Here is a 17,835-nt window from a genome sequence, read left to right as displayed (position 1 = left end):
TGGGTGGGGAGGGGAGGGTGGGGAGGGGCAAGGTGGGAAGGGGAGGGTGGGGAGGGGCTGGGTGGGGAGGGGCTTGGTGGGGAGGGTGGAGAGGGGCTGGGTGGGGAGGGGCTGGGTGGGGCTGGGTGGGGGGTGGGAGGGATGGGGCTGGGTGGGGAGGGGTGGGGCTGGGTGGGGAGGGGCTGGTCACCCCGTAGTGCCCTTATAAAACTCAACGTTTAACCTACTCACACCGTCTTGTGCCCGCCCTCACAGTCGGGCATATTTGTGGAATACACCACGCCGCCGTTGACCCTGGCCATTGACCGAGCAACCCAACGTTCCTACCAGCTCCCTTCGCAGGAATGTGTTTTAACCAGGTAACAACTGCAGAGACCGGCAGAATGGCATTGACAAGAGTGACCTGGGGCATTAGTCGGCCAGTAGCGGGCGATGATTTCTGCTGCATGTATGCTGAACTTCTTTCGCACCGTGCGTAGCCAACCGTGCAAATCGGAGTTGCGGGGAAGGACAACAAACCGCGGTGTAATTTTCAAAGTTTTTGTTGTCGTTGCAAAAAAATCGTACGCCAGATGCCGGCACACAATGGCCTCCTCTTGCGAATAACGTCAGGACATCTTGAACATTCACTGTGAAGCAGACTGCGCGCGACTTCGTGATGGCTAATACATAGCCGCAGTATTAATCAGGGCGGCCACTGGATTTGAGCTGTGAACCTCTGTAACAACAAGCGGCGAACGCGTGACGGTGAGGTCATGATCACGGCACCAAAGTTTCGGATTTAAGCATTTTGGCTTTTTTTTTTATAAATTGTTGCGTCCATTGAGATAATTAAAATTGTTTTCGTCATATTTGTCTGCCTGCTAACAAAAGTGACGTCACCCGACGCAATGCGACACAACAAATGTTGGCAGGAAAAGAGTGGAGGTGACAATGTTTTAGTGACATAATTTCCCTATTCGGAATAATCCGAAACAGGCGTGTATGTATATTTACAAACGTCTCAAATTTCATATCTCGACCTAAATTTGCAGATTATTCAGATCAATTCAAATGATCGAATGAGTGCCATTCCATATTCTTCAGATCATAAGACGCTCCTAAAATAACACACACACAGAATCTTGCTTTCAAATACGGGGGGGGGAATGCAATATTATAATCCGAGAATGACATATAAACACACACACACATAGAATTCGTTCACAATTGAGGGATGTTCGGGAATATTTAGATATTGTTGAATGTATTTGCAGTTTGACTCCATACATCTCTTAAGCAATGTGCCGAAATGTCCATGCTATGTCCAGGCAGTGAAACCAGGCTGTGATGTGACCCGTAAGCCACACGCCCACCGCCAAGACCAATGTTTTAATTGCACTGCATGCGGTGAAGTATGGTCAACCAAGCCCCATTTCAGTGTGTGGAGACCTTAATCCAACAGTGGATTGACAAATAGGCTGCAATTGTATTATTGTAATACGAGAAATGCATATTGCACACTGATGTGGGGGAAGTGGTGCAGACGGAGGTACTGCCGAGTTGAGAAGTGGGACGAGAGCTCAGGGTCGGTGGGGTCGTGACATGGCCGAGCGGCAGGATGTTTGCCGCCTACCGCAGAGGATTGTGGTTCACACCACCGGAATCCCTGGTTAATACTGTGGATGGCAACCACACAATGGGCATTGTCTGCTTCAAGGTGGGCGTTAAAAAACCTGTAACGTGATCGCAATGAGCAGGCCATGCATGCAATACCACCTCGTAAACTACTTAAATCGGAATAACCAATGGCAAGCTACGAGCCTAGCAAATGCCCCCACTTGCCACCCGATGTTGCGATCCTCTTGCGCCACAAATACAAGTTGCCGTTACACTGTCGGCCAGTTCTTAGTATTGCCAAGAGCAGAGAGCATGTCGCTCTGAAACCAGGAAGCGATAGCTGCGATTTTCTTATTCTTACAATCTCGTAGCAGGAGAACCAATTCATCTTTTATTGACGAGATAAAATGGCAAGACAATTTATTTTTTGTTTTTATACTCGCAAGGATTTAAAGAAAATTCTGGGCGAAAAAATTACATCCTTCGTCGCGTCTCATGTTTAACCTGCACGGGTCTTTCCCCAATATTCTGCCAAGGCCACCGCTTCTGGTGTTGACATTGCCAAATCTTGAGAAGCGCATTGCGGTGCTGCAGGGCATCTCAGAATGACATTAAAATGAGCGCACGTTGAAAAGTTGGAGCGGGATTTTAAATGACGGTTACGGTGTGAAAGAAGTTCTACATACGAACCGTCAGTCTTCTGTACTCGTTACACTCGCCACTCTGGTGTCGTTATTGTCTCACGAACTTCTTCCACCGAATAAAGTTAGTTCAATGTGTATTTTTTTTAATACACGGATAATCCCGCGTAGCCAGTTACCCAGTTAGTATCAGTGGTACTGGCTCACAGCAGCCACGAACAGAGTTATCGTTGGGGGTGGAGCAGAGGTCGCAAACGGGTTGATTCCTTACCCGTACCTGTACCCGGCCGCACCAGGGTCGCAAATGGGTACACGTACCCTACCCGATACCCGTACCCGGCTGGGTATCGGGCAGGGTACGGGTACAAGTATCCGATTGCGACCTCTGGGATGAAGCCATGTTGCAGGCGCGGGTGGGTTGATTCTAGGAACTTTAATTGTGAGAAGAGACAAGACTTTGGGAAATGAGTGACAAACGGTTACTCACCAGTGACTCACGGCCTACCTGTACCCGTACCCGGCTGCACCACGGTCGCAAACGGGTACCCGTACCCGGCCGGGTACGGGTAGCCAGGCATCGGGTAGGGTACGGGTATCGGGTACCTGATTGCGACCTCTGGGGTGGAGAGGTCAACCAGCAGCCAGCCAGGAAACTCGGGGGGGGGGGGGGGGGGGGGCAGATTGCTTTGAATACTGTCGTAATAAATGACAGCCCCAAGCCACTACACTATGCAGTGAAATCACAATTGAAGCATTTTCATTGCATTGCAGTGTATTGATATTTTATTTCAAAAAAAAAAGAGAGAGAGCAAGTTTTATGTACGTGGCTTAGAGATGACGAGAGAGCCATCATAATTTTCCCATCTTTACCGAATATTTCATTTCCCCGTCCCCACCCGTGTTGTGCGTATGAGCGGGTTTCCCCTATACACATGCCCATTCCGCAAAAAAAAGCACACTCGCCCTCTCATTGTAAAGACACAGACACAAAACTAGAACAAGATAGAGAATCAATCAAAGAGTGTTACAGCAATCACATAATACAAGCTTACTAGTCAAGTGGGGACTTTACACGGGGAAAACACGCGGGCGCGCACACACACACTCAAATTATAGAACAAAACCTCTGTAGATGACGTTCATACTTCTTAGCTTAAGTATAAAACTGCACGGAGTTTGTGAATTATATAAAAAATTCCGAGCCGTTATTGCAGGCTTAGATTTTGTTTTAACACCTTGTGTACAAGAAATACAATTAAACAAATGAGGTTAACCCATGGGTGCTATATTGACATAAAAATTTGAATTCTCTACAAAAAAGAACAATCCAAAACAAAAATAAACACTTTAAAGTAAGAGAATGTTACAGGCTTTATAATATGAACAAGTTTATCCACCATACACATTAGGCAGGGCGTTTGTCAAAAATACAGGGGGGGGTGACATTTGGAGAATAAGGTACAGCTCATTATTAATAATCATCGTTATGATGATCACCATCCAAGCCGGGTGGCACAGTGGCTCGAGAGCAAAAACTTGTAACGGGAAGGTCATCACTTCAAAAACTGGGCAGTGGGCCTCTGTAACTCACCCCCATCGTCCCTACGGAGATCATCAGTGTCCCCACTTCATGGCAAGTTCAACAGTGTACATAATTTCGATGTGCCCTGCCAAGGTAATGTGGCGTTTGCCCACCAACCCCACTGGACCAGAATCACCAGCATTGCTCATCTTGAGTAGGCAGACACCGACTTTGAATATTTGTTTTTATCACTGTCATTACGATTATCATCTTCTCTTCGACGTTGTTGGCTCACCGTGTGGGGCGCGTGCGTGCGTGCGTGCATGTGGGGGGGGGGGGGGCTAAATGAGGCCCCGTCGCTTCTTGTAGTCTTCCAGGTTGAGGGAACGGCGAGGGCCGCCGTCTTTCACGGGAGGTGGCTTGGAAACGCCGCTGTTCGACTTGGACTCTGCACAGTGAGGGGGAGAAGATGGGAGAGGCCGTCAGTGACTGCACGGGGGGAAATGGAGACGGAGCTTCAAGGAGCATGCTGCAGGAAATAAAAACTTGTCAGATTAGGTGGGGGTGGGGAGGGGTTTCATAACTTTTTAACAATTTCATCCTGTCTTCTTCTTGGTTCTTTCGGTAAAGTCACGTAGAAGGGAAGTAATAAAATAATAAAAAAAAACATAAGAAAATAATTCTCACGACGTTTCGGCCACAACGCAAGCAGCCGTCCTCAGGTGAAACCAGGTCTGTCGAGGCGACAGTGTCTGAATGAGAATTATTTTGTTATGTTTTATTTTTATTATTTTATTACTTCCCTTCTACGTGACTTTACCGAAAGAACCAAGAAGAAGACAGGATGAAATAATTCTCATTCAGACGCTGTCGCCTCGACAGACCTGGTTTCACCTGAGGACGGCTGCTTGCGTTGTGGCCGAAACGTCGTGAGAATTATTTTATTATGTTTTATTTTTATTATTTTATTACTTCCCTTCTACGTGACTTTACCGAAAGAACCAAGAAGATGAATCCCTGCAGTCACGAAAGCTTTAAATCGAAATTTCATCCTGATTGTGCTTTCAGTGTCTGCATGTATGTCGGACTTCTTTCGCACCGTACGTAGCCAACCGTGCCAATCGGAGGTGCGGTCACGTCATGAGGCGGAGGAATCCGCGTGGAAATCTCGCAAAGCGTTGCGACCCTTCGTGCGGAGGCAGATATCACAGAGCTAACTCTGAGATTTTCTAAGAACGACCTCTGGGCAATTCTTCACCATCCGTACCGCACACGTAAGTAATGTTAGTCGCACGACAGTCAAAATTTGATTTTAGTTATCAGAGCTGAAATTTAGCCCAATTAAATGCAGAACCAAAATTAAATTTTACGGGTTTTTTTTGTTGGGCGACTGAACTAAGACCATCAACTTACTACACTTCAGAACCCTGTTTACTCACAGGGAGATGCTTGGATTGGAACCCACGATCTATTTTTAACTGACAATTTTTTTGTCAATAGACAGTAGAAAGGTTATGCCAGGAGATGAAAGCCATTTTTTGTTTAGAATTTATACGGGCGAGTGGCGTGGCATCAACTTGCGAGGACACGGCTTCCAAAAAGGTGTTAGAGTAGAAAGGGGTGTGCTTTTTACACGCTTTTTATTAACTCACTGTCTGTTGTTATTGTCATATCCTCAAATCTTGTAACTCAATTTTATCCCACTTCCCAATGTGGTATCGACTGTCATACTGATGACAATACTAGATTCTATCATAAAAAATTGATATTTTAAAACATTCTTTTTTATATGTTATGTTTCGGCTTGGCTCTAATTGCCCACGATAAACTGACGTTGGCTGTAAATGACCACGGTCCCTTACGTCATGGCAAGCTTCGGGGCCACTTCCTGGAGTCGTGGAGTAATTTTATTACTGGTACGGTACATTTCATTAAAGCGTGTTTAAAAAAAGCTTTATGAAATATTACTTATTTCCAGATTCTCTTGCATCTCTACAGCTACACTGGGCTGCTTCATGTGGAAAATGTAGGTGCATCGGTAAAAAGGATAACTGTGCGCATAACAGGGCACCCGAAAAGAGAACTGGCCGGGGATGTCTCTTCAATGCTTTAAGACGGCATTTGTTTGCAAAGAAATGCGAAGCTCAAGTGCGATGAGAAAAAGAAACGAAAGAAAAGAAAACCTCCCAACGAATAAATTAGACCGACTCCAGCCTCCAACAACGGAATCCGTATGCTCGCTGGCAACTTGTTCCCCCGTAGCGTGCCCGATGCCAGGAAACGTGCCGCTTAGAAAAGTAGGTCAAGCAGATGTTGGGGGAGAGAAAAAAAACACTTCTGCAGCTGTGCAGTCGAGACACACACGTGCAAACACCCCCCCCCCCGCACACAACGGCTCGTTCAGTGACATCGCCAAACTAAACTTTGAAAAGGTTGCGATGCTAGGGATTGTTGCCCTCCGTTACATCCCCCCCCCCACCGAAAACTGTGCCATCAGAGTCGAGGGCACGAGGATAAGAGAGGGCATCCGTCTCAAGGAACTTCCCTGAAATACCGCTCAAAGTTGCGTGGGAACTACCGTGAAAGAAATGCCACAAAACTAACGGTGTCTCTTTTTGGGAGTGTCTTTGCTGCCGAGACCACCCCAAAGACCTTCCCCTCTTCTCTCCGCCTATGACCGACTCTACCAATTACTTAGCGAGACGTTGACTACCTCGCCTGGTACACAGGAGGTCGTGGGTTCAATTCCGATCCTGATGCCTGTATATTTGGAGTTTGCGTGTTCTTCCCGTGGTCGTGTGGATTTTTCTCCGGGACCTTCGATTTTTCTCTCCACATTTGGAATCAAAATCACAATTTTAGAGCGTTTGGCTGCGATCAATTTCCACGTGATGAGCCCACTTCATTGGTTGAGCTATCAATTGTGGCCAGGTCGCTTCTGAAAAAGAGTTAAAAAGCTCAGTCAGTGGGGCCTTACCTGGTAAAATAAAAAATAGTTTAATCATCGAGTAATTTCGTATTCATCTTTCTGTATATGTCTTTTCACCGTCAACCAGGCTGGCAAGAAATCCCCAAGACGTCGCTCCAAGCGATAGTGGCCGATGCTCAAGACAAACGATTGGGAGTGGCGCCTCCCACGGCGGACGATCCGCCGTGGAGAGATGGAGGAATGAAATCAGCATGTGCGCAACTGCTAGATGGACCGTCGGATCACGAGACCGCGAGAGATGCCGACGAGTTTTTGGGGAAGGGCTTCATCCAGCAATGAATTGATCGTGGCTGATAATGACAATGGGTGCCTGATATTTGAACCAAACACCCCTAAAACAGTGCTGGCTCAGAGTTCTGACACAGCTGACGAAGTGCCCTTCGAGTCACCTCATGCCAGGGTAGTTCAAACAGTTCCATGCAAGGCGTTCGCAGCTGTGGGTGCCGACAAAAACGCCAGACACGCAGCTCGCATAAACATTATGCAGGGGAGCCGCCATGAATCAACTGCATGCAAATGAATCCGATTTGAGGCTTTCATTTTATGTGCTGCCAAACATTTGAAGAACAATATTTCGTCAAGGCACTGTTCTTTGAAGTGAAGTTTTATTTTTTATTTTACTTTTAACAGGCTAAAGTACCCTCTTCCAAGACGTTTGGCCAGTGTGGAGGCAGCCAAATAACTTCTAGAGGAGGTCTCTGAAGCTCTCTCTGCTGCAGTATTTTTACATGCTAATTGTAATGTTTTTGCATCGCTCAGTCGCCCTGCCAGGTCTCCCTTGCGATAAATTTTAAACTACATCAGAGGTCTCGAATGTTCTTTGTGTAAAGAACGATATGAATGAGTGGTCAATGATCAGTCGCACCCATTGCACACAGAGCGCTTGCCACAAGTAAACCACCGATACCTTGCTGATCTCGCCATGGAGCATAAAACATCACGCAAACTCCGGTCATCCTCGCAGTGACTTTTGTCTAGCCAGCCAACAAAGACGGTCCCCGCATCGCGCGCTTTCAGATGCGCTTCTGCAGCCGTCTGGAACGCTCGTCCTTCCGATATGAGGAAGCCACTGGAGCCATGCACTTTTAAATCACCTGGGTTGAAAACCAATTTCTTTAGGACTGATTATTGTATTTATTCGTGCTTCCTCCGCATCTCCGACTAGCACGGTTGGCTACGTATGGTGCGAAAGAAGTGCAACATACGTACAATAATAAAGCAAGGCCCATCGAAAACGGAATTGTTCCGGTGTTATTTCGAGTCTGTTTGCACGATCAAGTATGGCTGTTGTCTGCATGGTGTTTTGAAGATGCAAGCCGAAGGAAGACAAAACCTGAAGCTTCATTCGCGAGGACCCCAATATAGTTCAGCACAATAGCAGCGGCAGCGCTAGGCACACAAGCAAATCAAGCAAAGGCTGTGGGTAGCTCAAGGGGCCCCTGGTTTATGAATCAATAAATATGAGCTCAAATTCGAGTCCTAATTAACATAACAAGCTAATTATCATAAACAAACCTATCAGTCTCTTTCATCTCTCATCTCTATTGTTCGTCTATATTTCCTTTACCTCACTCCATTTCCTATCTCTCTCTAGTCATCTCAATCGGATGTTGTAAAATGAACGGTGGGATTCATGCCTGCTACCAGAGCGCCCTCTCGTGGTGAATGATGAAGCTTGCCAATTTCAGTGTTCTCCACTAATTTTCAGAGGGCGGGGGGGGGCACTTTCGCCGATAAGACATCACCAATGTGAGCGCCGCACGTCAGGGGCTGCACGAAATGCCACTAGGGGCCGTCAGTGGTCCACAGACCTTGCAATGAAGAACGCTGTGCTCAAGTGCATCAGGACACGGTGGGAGCATGGTGGGAGCGTGGTGGGAGCGTGATGGGAACGTGGTGGAAGCGTGGTGAGAACATGGTGAGAGCGCGGTGGTGGTGGGAGCGTGGTGGGAGCGTGGTAGTGGAAGCGTGCTGGGAGCGTGGTGAGAACATGGTGGGAGCGTGGTGGGAGCGCGGTGGTGGTGGGAGCGTGGTGGGAGCGTGGTGGGAGCGTGGTGGGAGCGTGGTGGGAGCGTGGTGGGAGCATAATGGTGGTGGGAGCATGGTGGGAGTATGGTGGGAGCATGGTGGGATAGTGGTGGGAGCATGGTGGGAGCGTAGTAGGAGCATGGTGGGAGCATAGTGGGAGCATGGTGGTAGCGTGGTGGTAGCGTGGTGGTAGCGTGATGGGAGCGTGGTGGGAGCGTGGTGGGAGCGTGGTGGGAGCGTGGTGGGAGCGTGGTAGGAACATGGTGGGAGCATGGTGGGATAGTGGTGGGAGCATGGTGGGAGCGTAGTAGGAGCATGGTGGGAGCATAGTGGGAGCATGGTGGTAGCGTGGTGGTAGCGTGGTGGGAGCGTGATGGGAGCGTGGTGGGAGCGTGGTGGGAGCGTGGTGGGAGCGTGATGGGAGCGTGGTGGGAGCGTGATGGGAGCGTGATGGGAGCGTGGTAGGAACATGGTGGGAGCGTGGTGGGAGTAGGTGGCACCTCCCGTCAATTCAACGGAGCGCCTTCACTCCCGCTGGTGGCTGACCTGTCATTGGGACTTGGAGGTCAATCTTGATGTCAAAGTCATGGGCCCTGAAGAGGTCGTCAGATTCATCTCCATGAGCCCTGGCACCCGAGGAATCCTTGGCTCCGCCCCCCGACCCAGCCTCCCGTTGTAGGAGTAACTGAAAGAAAAACACGATTAACTTCACGTATCTTAGAGTGTAGTTCTTCCGCCGGGCGATCCACTCTTGATTTTTGGGTGAGGTTTAGTAAAGATCTAGCCACGCTTAATGCCGTAACATCCTCCACCACCCAACACAGCCAAACTAAATGAGAATGTGGATCCAATTGCTAAAGTTTGTTGTGAGAATCGTTCTTAAACTTCCCGGCGAGCTGAAACGATAATATTTAGCACCTTAAAACGCTTGTTTCAGGGACAAATTAATTTTGATTGGCTGTGTAGGATGAAGGAAGGTTTTGAAGGACATTAAATTAGGTCAGAACATTCGTTGGTGTAACCAAAAAAAATATTATGAACAATAAATATTTTACAAAACGGGATCGACCATGAGTTTTTGGTTCGCTACCGGGTGTTGTTCGGCACAATGTCCGACGTTTTGCTCAACGTGCTGGAAGCTTCCTCAAGAATTATTGCTCCCAGCACGTGGAACGACATGTGCGAGGAAACCGGAGTACCCGGAGAAAAGCCACGAGCGCGAGGGGGATAATACTCAATCACCGCACGGATGGAACGGTTGGAAATCGATCCACCTGCTCTCCTGTCATCATACCCTAGCAAGCCAGACTTGGACGCCCATGGCTAAGAGAGCTTCACCAATTTGTGTGAGCCACCGACCCCTGGCCTCCCCACAGTGCTGTATCGCAGGCGAGCAGCACAGCCGCCAGCGACATAATATTTCGTTGCAAATGCCCGGCTGTTATATATATAGGGGAATGGAAGGGACGTTGGAGAGCTGAGCAAGGGGAGAGGAGGAGGGTGCAGGAGGGTGGAGAAGCGTAGAGAAGGGTAGAGAAGGGCGACAGCAAGAGGGGAAAAATCTGAATGTTTATTTACGTCCAGTAGAGGAGGGTCATAAAGTTACGACAAGTTACGACAACAAACAAAACAACGATCGGAGTGCAAAGCATAGGAAAGGAAAGCAAAAGACGAGAGGGAAGATAAATGGGCATCTGTCAAAAACCGCAGAGTGCAGAAATGGAATCGGGTTACAAGCGATTTAATAAAAGGGGACCATATTTTAGTGTGCACTGCCACCGATCCCTGTGGCAAGAGGCCCCGCGCGCACGTCCTGCTTAAGGAGAGAGATCACGCATCGACTCACCGCTCGCCCAATCTCGATCGGATTGTCCGACTCCAGCTGTCCGTACTTGGCGTTGAGCTGAGCCCGGATCGCGGCCTGCACGGCTGGATCACGCGCCTGTGGGCAGAGCGTCGTGTCAACAGGGCAGCGCGGTGCACTGCGGTGAGCGTGGTATTATTTTTGACAATACCGTTCGACGCAACGTGTTTATGTGATTAATGTCGCGGTATATCAGTTTTCTGTATTTTGTTTCACACATTTATCGTGTTATTTTTCTGCTTTGATGTACTTCAAGTACTAATGTATTGTTTAAAAGTTAAGCAACTGCACTTCACTCAATATAAGCCTACGAACTCCAGTCATCCTGGCAGTGGCTTTTGGCTCGCCATCGAACAAAGATGGTCACTACATCACGCGCTTTCAGATGCACTTCTGCGGCCATCTGGAATGGCCTTCCTTCCGATATTATGAAGTCACTGGAGCTATGCAGTTTTAAATAATCTAGATTGAAAACGAATTTCTGTAGAACTGCTTTTGTGCGTCTTCTTGGTTCTTTCAGTAAAGTCACGTAGAAGGGAAGTAATAAAATAATAAAAATAAAACATAATAAAATAATTCTCACGACGTTTCGGCCACAATAAAGACCAGGTCTTCACCTGAGGACGGCTGCTTGCGTTGTGGCCGCAACGTCGTGAGAATTATTTTATTATGTTTTATTTGTATTATTTTATTACTTCCCTTCTACGTGACTTTACCGAAAGAACCAAGAAGATGAATCCCGGCAGTCACGAAAGCTTTAAATCGAAATTTGTTTTTGTGCGATAAGCACTGTTGGCTACGTACGGTCTGGCAAATTGTAATTCTGTCTTTGGCGCTTTAACTTCTGGTTTCCCTCCAGGTTCCATCCTGGAGGGCCCTACTAGTCTGCCACTACATGGCTCCACTCGGTCCAATTTTTTCTGCCGATTCGGTATCAACTACTGTGCCGATTAGCTTGGTGGTTCATGTACGGTGTGAAAGAAATTCAACATACTACTGGTTTGGCTGCTGCAGCTCCTTGCTATTAAAATTTCTTCCCTTTATTACTGCTAACCCTACTTCCTCCCTTTGTTGCTGCTAATCCTACATAATGCACGGGCATAATATGACTTTGAGACCCCTCCCACCTCCTACGCATTCCACAAGTAGTGACTAATCCCATATCTCATTTTCCATAAATATGTTAAATTCCTCTGTTGATATGCAAATTCCTTTGTCAAGGCGCCCTTCCTCCTCTAACCCAGCTTAAATATACGCTGCCAAGCTTGGTGGTGTTCATGTAGACGCTGTCTTTCCGACAGACCTGTTCTTCACCTGAGGATGGCTGCTTGCGTTGTAACCGAAACGTCGTGAGAATTGTATTTTATTATGTTTAATTTTTATTATTTTATTATTTCCCTTCTACGTGACTTTACCGAAAGAACCAAGAAGGTGAATCCCTGCAGTCACGAAAGCTTTAAATAAAAAAATACTACATACTGACACGTCCTCCTTATATATGAAAGTGTTATTGGCCAATTAACGAATGCTTGTATGCTGTCATAAAATGATTATGTTATATAATCACCCAGCCGTTAATTACTCTTGAATGTTTTTCAAGCACTAATGTAATGGGTAGTTTCTATGTTGTACACCATCCTACAGGTGTTTGGATCTTCTCGATTGCTTATTCACAAAAATATTTAAGATAACAGAATAATAATCTGAAAAAATCTGGATACAAATGAGAGAATGGAAACAAAAATGGAGAGAAAAATCCGCTCACTTGACGTGGCCTCCGAGTGATTTTAACATTTCCACAGTGAATGAATAACACGTGGAAAACACGTTTTGTTCGTGACAATGACACAAGAAGCAAGATCGTGTCTCTCAAGTGGAGATTAAAACGCCAGAAGACCGATGGAGCAAGAGTACTGAATTTAAAGGATGACCGAGAGTGCATAACGATAACATAGATTAATTAATTGAATCGCTTTAGTCATTGCCTGTTCATACACCTTCAATCACCTCCTGCCTGTGTTATCGGGGTTTCTCTGCACGGCTCTCCGATGTGTTATTGCGCTGTGCCGTGCGTCATTGGGCACGCCGTCTGACATTCCGCTCCACGTTCTGGGAGCTTCTCCTACGCCCAAGAAGCTCCCGGCGGTGTGGAGCGAAACGTCGGGACATCGTGCCGAAAAACTCACGGCACATTGTCCGAGACGCATCCCGAGAGGGCCGTCGATCGGCCTCTTCTGGTAAAATGAACCACGAAGCGGCGCCGAATGGAAAGCCAGGGAAAAAAAAACTCACGAGGCCGAGTCAATGATGCATGAGCGGAGGGCTGCTACGCACCACCAAAGCCCTGGGTGTTTGTCCCAAGGTCATTGCTCACTGCCTGGCCCTCGCTGTGTGTTTTTCTCAGCTTGGTGCAGTGCTTACATTGGACACCATGGTGGGCTTGCACTGCCTCCGAGTGAACGGGTCCATTTTCTGGTTCTTCATGTTTACAACCTCTGCCTGTTGAATTCGACGCACGCCATCATTATTGCGGGGATGGAAAGAAAAAAACACACAGTTGCTATGTTGTTGTCTCGACGTGGGCTTCCAAAACAGCTCCAAAAGATTTAGCTGCCCGAGTTCATCGGCCCAGATTTTCTTTACGTGTCAAAGGTATCTGCGTACTCGTGCGAGCAATCGCTCTCTCAGAACGAATCTCTATCGATGCCCCCCGCCGAGATGAGACGCTTTAATTGCATATCGTACGTTTTGAGACGTGTTTTCTTTATGACGTATTTATATTTTAACATTGCGAAGTATTTACACGTTACACAATACCATTCATATTTAATCACCGGTGGCCACCCAAATTGGAACCCACGACCTCAACAGCACCGGCTCAGTGCTCTGACCACTGCACCACCCAGCCACCTCGAAGGCACATTGCGGTAGATGTAGAAGCTCCAGTGGTTGCAGGTATCACGTGAACAAATTACACACAATGGCATAGCCAATTATATAAATGATATTCATTAATGCGTCATTACATGCCTACCGCCATACCTGCATGGCTTTTTCCGACTCCACAATGTTCCACTCTCGATTCCTTTGGTTGATATAGCTGCAGACAATCATGCATTGGTTACAATATTTTGTTAAGACAAATTTCACGTGTGTACCAAAAGGTCATAAAATGTGGTACGTGTATAATATGGTGGATAGCCGAGTGAGTGAATGAGTGAGCAAGTGAATGAAAGAATGAGCGAGTGAATGAATGAGTGAGCGAGAAAGAGAGTGAGCGGGTGAGTGAGCGGATGAGTGAGACAGTGAGAGAATGAGCGAGTGAATGAATGAGTGAGCGAGAAAGAGAGTGAGTGAGCGGGTGAGTGAGAGAGTGAGCGGGTGAGTGAGCGAGTGAGTGAGCGGGTGAGTGAGCAGGTGAGCGAGTAGACTGAGTGAGCAAGCGAGTGAGCTAGAGAGCGAGCGAGTGACTGAATGAGTGAGTGACTGAGCAAGTGAGTGAGTGACTGAGCAAGCGAGTGACTGAATGAGCGAGTGACTGAGCAGGTGAGTGAGCGGGTGAGTGGCAGGTGAGTCAGCGAGTGAGTAAGCAGGTGAGTGAGCGGGTGACTGAGACAGTGAGAGAATGAGCGAGTGAATGAATGAGTGAGCGAGAAAGAGAGTGAGTGGGTGAGTGAGCGGGTGAGTGAGTGAGCGGGTGAGTGAGCGGGTGAGTAAGCAGGTGAGTGAGCGGTTGAGTGAGACAGTGAGAGAGTGAGCGAGTGACTGAATGAGTGAGTGAGTGACTGAGCAAGTGAGTGACTGAGCAAGCGAGCAAGCGAGCGAGGGACTGAGCAGGTGAGTGAGCGGGTGAGTGAGTGAAAGCGCGAGCGAATGACCGAGTGAGTGGGTGCTCGAGCGAGCAGCAGTGAGCGAGCGAGCGGACCTGATGGCGGAGATGTTCTTTGTGCGAATGCGATCGAGGGCCTCCGCTCGCTCCTCCAGTTCGTTCATCTTGTCCTGGATCTCGCGAGCGCGGTCTTCGTTTCCACCCTCCTCCGCCATCGCCTAAACCGTCAAAGCGCACCACACGCCAGTCACCAAATCAAGGACCGCCGGCCACTTTAACAAACCATTTACAGACACAACAGTCCCCCAAGATCGTCACACGCCATTTCACCAGACCAGTAACGGTCACACCAAATTATTTGCCCCCTTGCAACATTGACGGTCACCCCATTCAGAAAATTGTGAACCGCCGCAACAATCACAAAAGTGTCAGGCTGTCACACAATTTTCCAAAGCTCGCTGGGCCCCATTCACGAAAACCGTTTAAACTGTAACAACGTTACCAAACTGATTACCAAACCGTTAACTGCTGCAACCTTAACAGCTCTCTGTTGCACGCTGCAATGCATTGTGGAGGAGGTTAATGTGCATTGTGTATAAATCATCGCACGCAACTTTCCAGGCTACGAAACATCGAATAGCAGGCAGCGAGCAAGTAGGTTAGATTACTGGCTTATGTGTAGGGGATTGGCCAGACATCTCAAACGATGACCCCCCCCGCACCCCCTCTGAAATAAAGTATTGACACGCGAGGAAGTGTCATTTGGTAAACAATATATATTGTAGACTATATATATTAAATTCAAGAAAAGTATGAACCCTTATCCATTTTACTTTCAGTAATGCTGTTTGCTTTTGGCCACTTGGTAATTTGAGCCTTAGGTCCTGCACTCAACAACTTATGATGATGATGAAAAACTTAAATATATAGTGTGCCAGCACCATGGTCAACATTTTCCAAATTTGAAAAAAAATAACTCGGCAATGACTTAATTTATAGACACGAAGCAATCGTCACCCCCCTGATGCGAAAACTTGGCAGGACTCTTCATAAAAACGAGACTTGCCGAGTCTTTCCCGGGTGACCGGCCGTGATGACAATAACAAATGACGTAAATACCTTATCCTTCATCAGCTCAGTTTTCTTCATGGCGTAGTTGGCAGGGTTTTTCCTGAACTTATCCTTTTCTTGGACGATCTGCGATGCGTCAAACACGCGGGAAAACACAACACAACTGGCAAATCACAATGCTCTCACTGCAACAATCTGTATTAAAAGCGTGCAAACTTTTAACTGGCTGCGCAACTGGTTAAATTTACAAGATCAGCAAGGAAATATTTTATTTTTATGACACATGCCTTAAATATGCTCTCAATAGCATCCCTACGATAATGTACACTGAGGAGGCCCTCTCCATGCCATGCCGGTCTTGGTGGTTGTTTGACCATACTTCACCACTCTGGTCAGTGCGGGTTGGTGAAATCCACTGTAATGCTATACAAAGAAAAGCAATGTCCTCCAATTGGATTGGAGCACAGGATAGTCTTCATGTCTATTGGCAGTTCCAACCTAGTGGTTGAAACATCTGCATGACAACCAATGTCTCTGTATCCCAGAAACCAAAACACGCCGCTACAATGCTCCACTGACGGCCAATGCAGCACCCGCTACGTCCCCATGCCCCCTCCCTCACTTCAATAATCTTAGCCACACTAATCAGGTACGAGGGGAAGTTTTCCCCCTGGGAATTGTCAATGCTACGTTTCTACTTCAAGCGTGCCCAGTCGCCTGTTGTCTTTGAGTAGTTCTGAGCGTGCACAGTCAACGCATGAAGTCCTAGCGTTATCAAAGTTTAGCGTAAATTGACCCTTTCCCGTACCGAGACGTCTGCAAGTTGCAGGGTGGGTCCCGTTCACCGCCGAATCTCGTAACGAGCAAGCAGTTAGCATTAATTTTATTTAGAGGCACAGCGCTCACCGCTGAGAACCTTGGCGCCACGACCGCACTCTACGATAGGGGGCGCCAAACTGTTTACTTCCGTACACGTACGTCATAGTACATCAGAAAGGAATCGGAAGAAAGAAAAACTGATGACGTACACGTACGTCATCGGAATGGGTAAGGATTAAAGTGCGGTCTGCCAAACGCATTTGAGACTCCTAATGGGCCACTGTGTAGGGAAACGGTTCCCAGTCGCCGTTGTGCGCACGGAGAGGGGGGGGGGGGTGGGGGGATACGTGAACACGAGGGCTATGCACTCACGTGCTCCACGTCCTGGTCGTTGAACTTGTAGTCGTGGGCGACCTTGATGTCCTGACGCTTCTTATTGATTTCGTCCAGGGTCGGCAGCTGAAGCCCTCCCAGCATCATCTGAGTGAAACCGGGCGGAGCAATGCATTTTCAGACGATGCATCGTAGTTCGGGCCGTAAATACGCTCCGTACTAGACAACGCCTTTCGCTTTGAGGGGGATAATGCTGCCATGGTATAATGGTGGGAAGCATACTGGACTTGCGATCCAGAGTTTAGTTTAACACGTAGGCTTTCGCGACCAATATTATCCATAATAAAGGTTTTTTTGGGTTAGATGGCGTAAATACAAATGTGTTGTTATCCCACCACCACCCAACACAGCCAATTACACAAATGAGTACCTGGTGCGGTGTGTAAACATCACACCAGGTACTCATTTGAGGCTGAGTCGACCAAGGGGAAGCCCAGGACCGGATCAGATAATCGCCACTGGTGTTGGCCGTGAGCGAGAATCGAACTCGGGTCGCCGGGTACATAGCGAACTGCGCTAACCGCTGCACTACCGCTCCCTAAACTCTCTATCATTACACACACACACACAAGTGTGCGCGTGCACGGGCACCGGCCGGCGAAGGGCCTCACACATCAAGAGTCTCCTATAGCCGAGTGGCACCGGCCGGCGAAGGGGCTCACACATCAAGAGTCTCCTACAGCCGAGTGGCGCACACAGCGCCGCCACCGCCGCCGTCGCCTTACCGCTTCCTTCCACTTCTGGAACTCGTTGTCGGTGATGTCCTGATTGGAGACGAACTCGAGCCGGAATACGCGCTCCTGGTTGCCGTGGCTGGGAGGAGACAACCGGCACAGCGCACACGCAAGGCCTCTGGGTGTTGGTGTGCTCCGATACACGTGTACACACGAACAGCGTCCTTCACTGTGTCCAATCACTGCTGGATGAGGGCCCCTCCCCATGTCGGCCGTACTCCACCAAGCCGGTCAGTGCGGTTTGGTGACGATACGGAGCGTATGGGAGAAGCGCAGTACAGGAATGGATTGTTCTGCATTGCCCTCCGCTGGCAACGCAAGTTTCATACACGATGGTCACCCATTC

The 17,835-nt window shown here is 48.1% G+C and overlaps 1 protein-coding gene across 2 annotated transcripts in view; it reads right to left on the bottom strand.

Annotated features, from left to right (window-relative positions):
• Positions 1–2,980: 2,980 nt before the first annotated feature.
• RTF1 (RTF1 homolog, Paf1/RNA polymerase II complex component) overlaps positions 2,981–17,835 on the bottom strand; it is a 29,535-nt gene continuing 14,680 nt past the window's right edge. For both annotated transcript variants that reach the window (XM_078878961.1, XM_078878962.1), the window contains exons 10-18: positions 17,481–17,568; positions 16,735–16,842; positions 15,592–15,669; positions 14,569–14,690; positions 13,686–13,743; positions 13,065–13,142; positions 10,626–10,721; positions 9,326–9,464; positions 2,981–4,210 (exon numbers count right to left, since the gene is read on the bottom strand). In XM_078878961.1, the coding sequence (XP_078735087.1) occupies positions 4,104–4,210; positions 9,326–9,464; positions 10,626–10,721; positions 13,065–13,142; positions 13,686–13,743; positions 14,569–14,690; positions 15,592–15,669; positions 16,735–16,842; positions 17,481–17,568 (874 nt within the window). In that variant the 3' untranslated portion in view covers positions 2,981–4,103. The remainder of the gene's footprint in view (positions 4,211–9,325; positions 9,465–10,625; positions 10,722–13,064; positions 13,143–13,685; positions 13,744–14,568; positions 14,691–15,591; positions 15,670–16,734; positions 16,843–17,480; positions 17,569–17,835) is intronic.

This window comes from Lampetra fluviatilis, chromosome 52 (assembly GCF_964198595.1).
Source record: "Lampetra fluviatilis chromosome 52, kcLamFluv1.1, whole genome shotgun sequence".
In the NCBI taxonomy this organism is placed as follows: Eukaryota; Metazoa; Chordata; class Hyperoartia; order Petromyzontiformes; family Petromyzontidae; genus Lampetra; species Lampetra fluviatilis.
The sequence above is the reverse complement of the archived record's forward strand: the minus strand, read 5'-3'. Positions and strand labels throughout refer to the sequence as shown.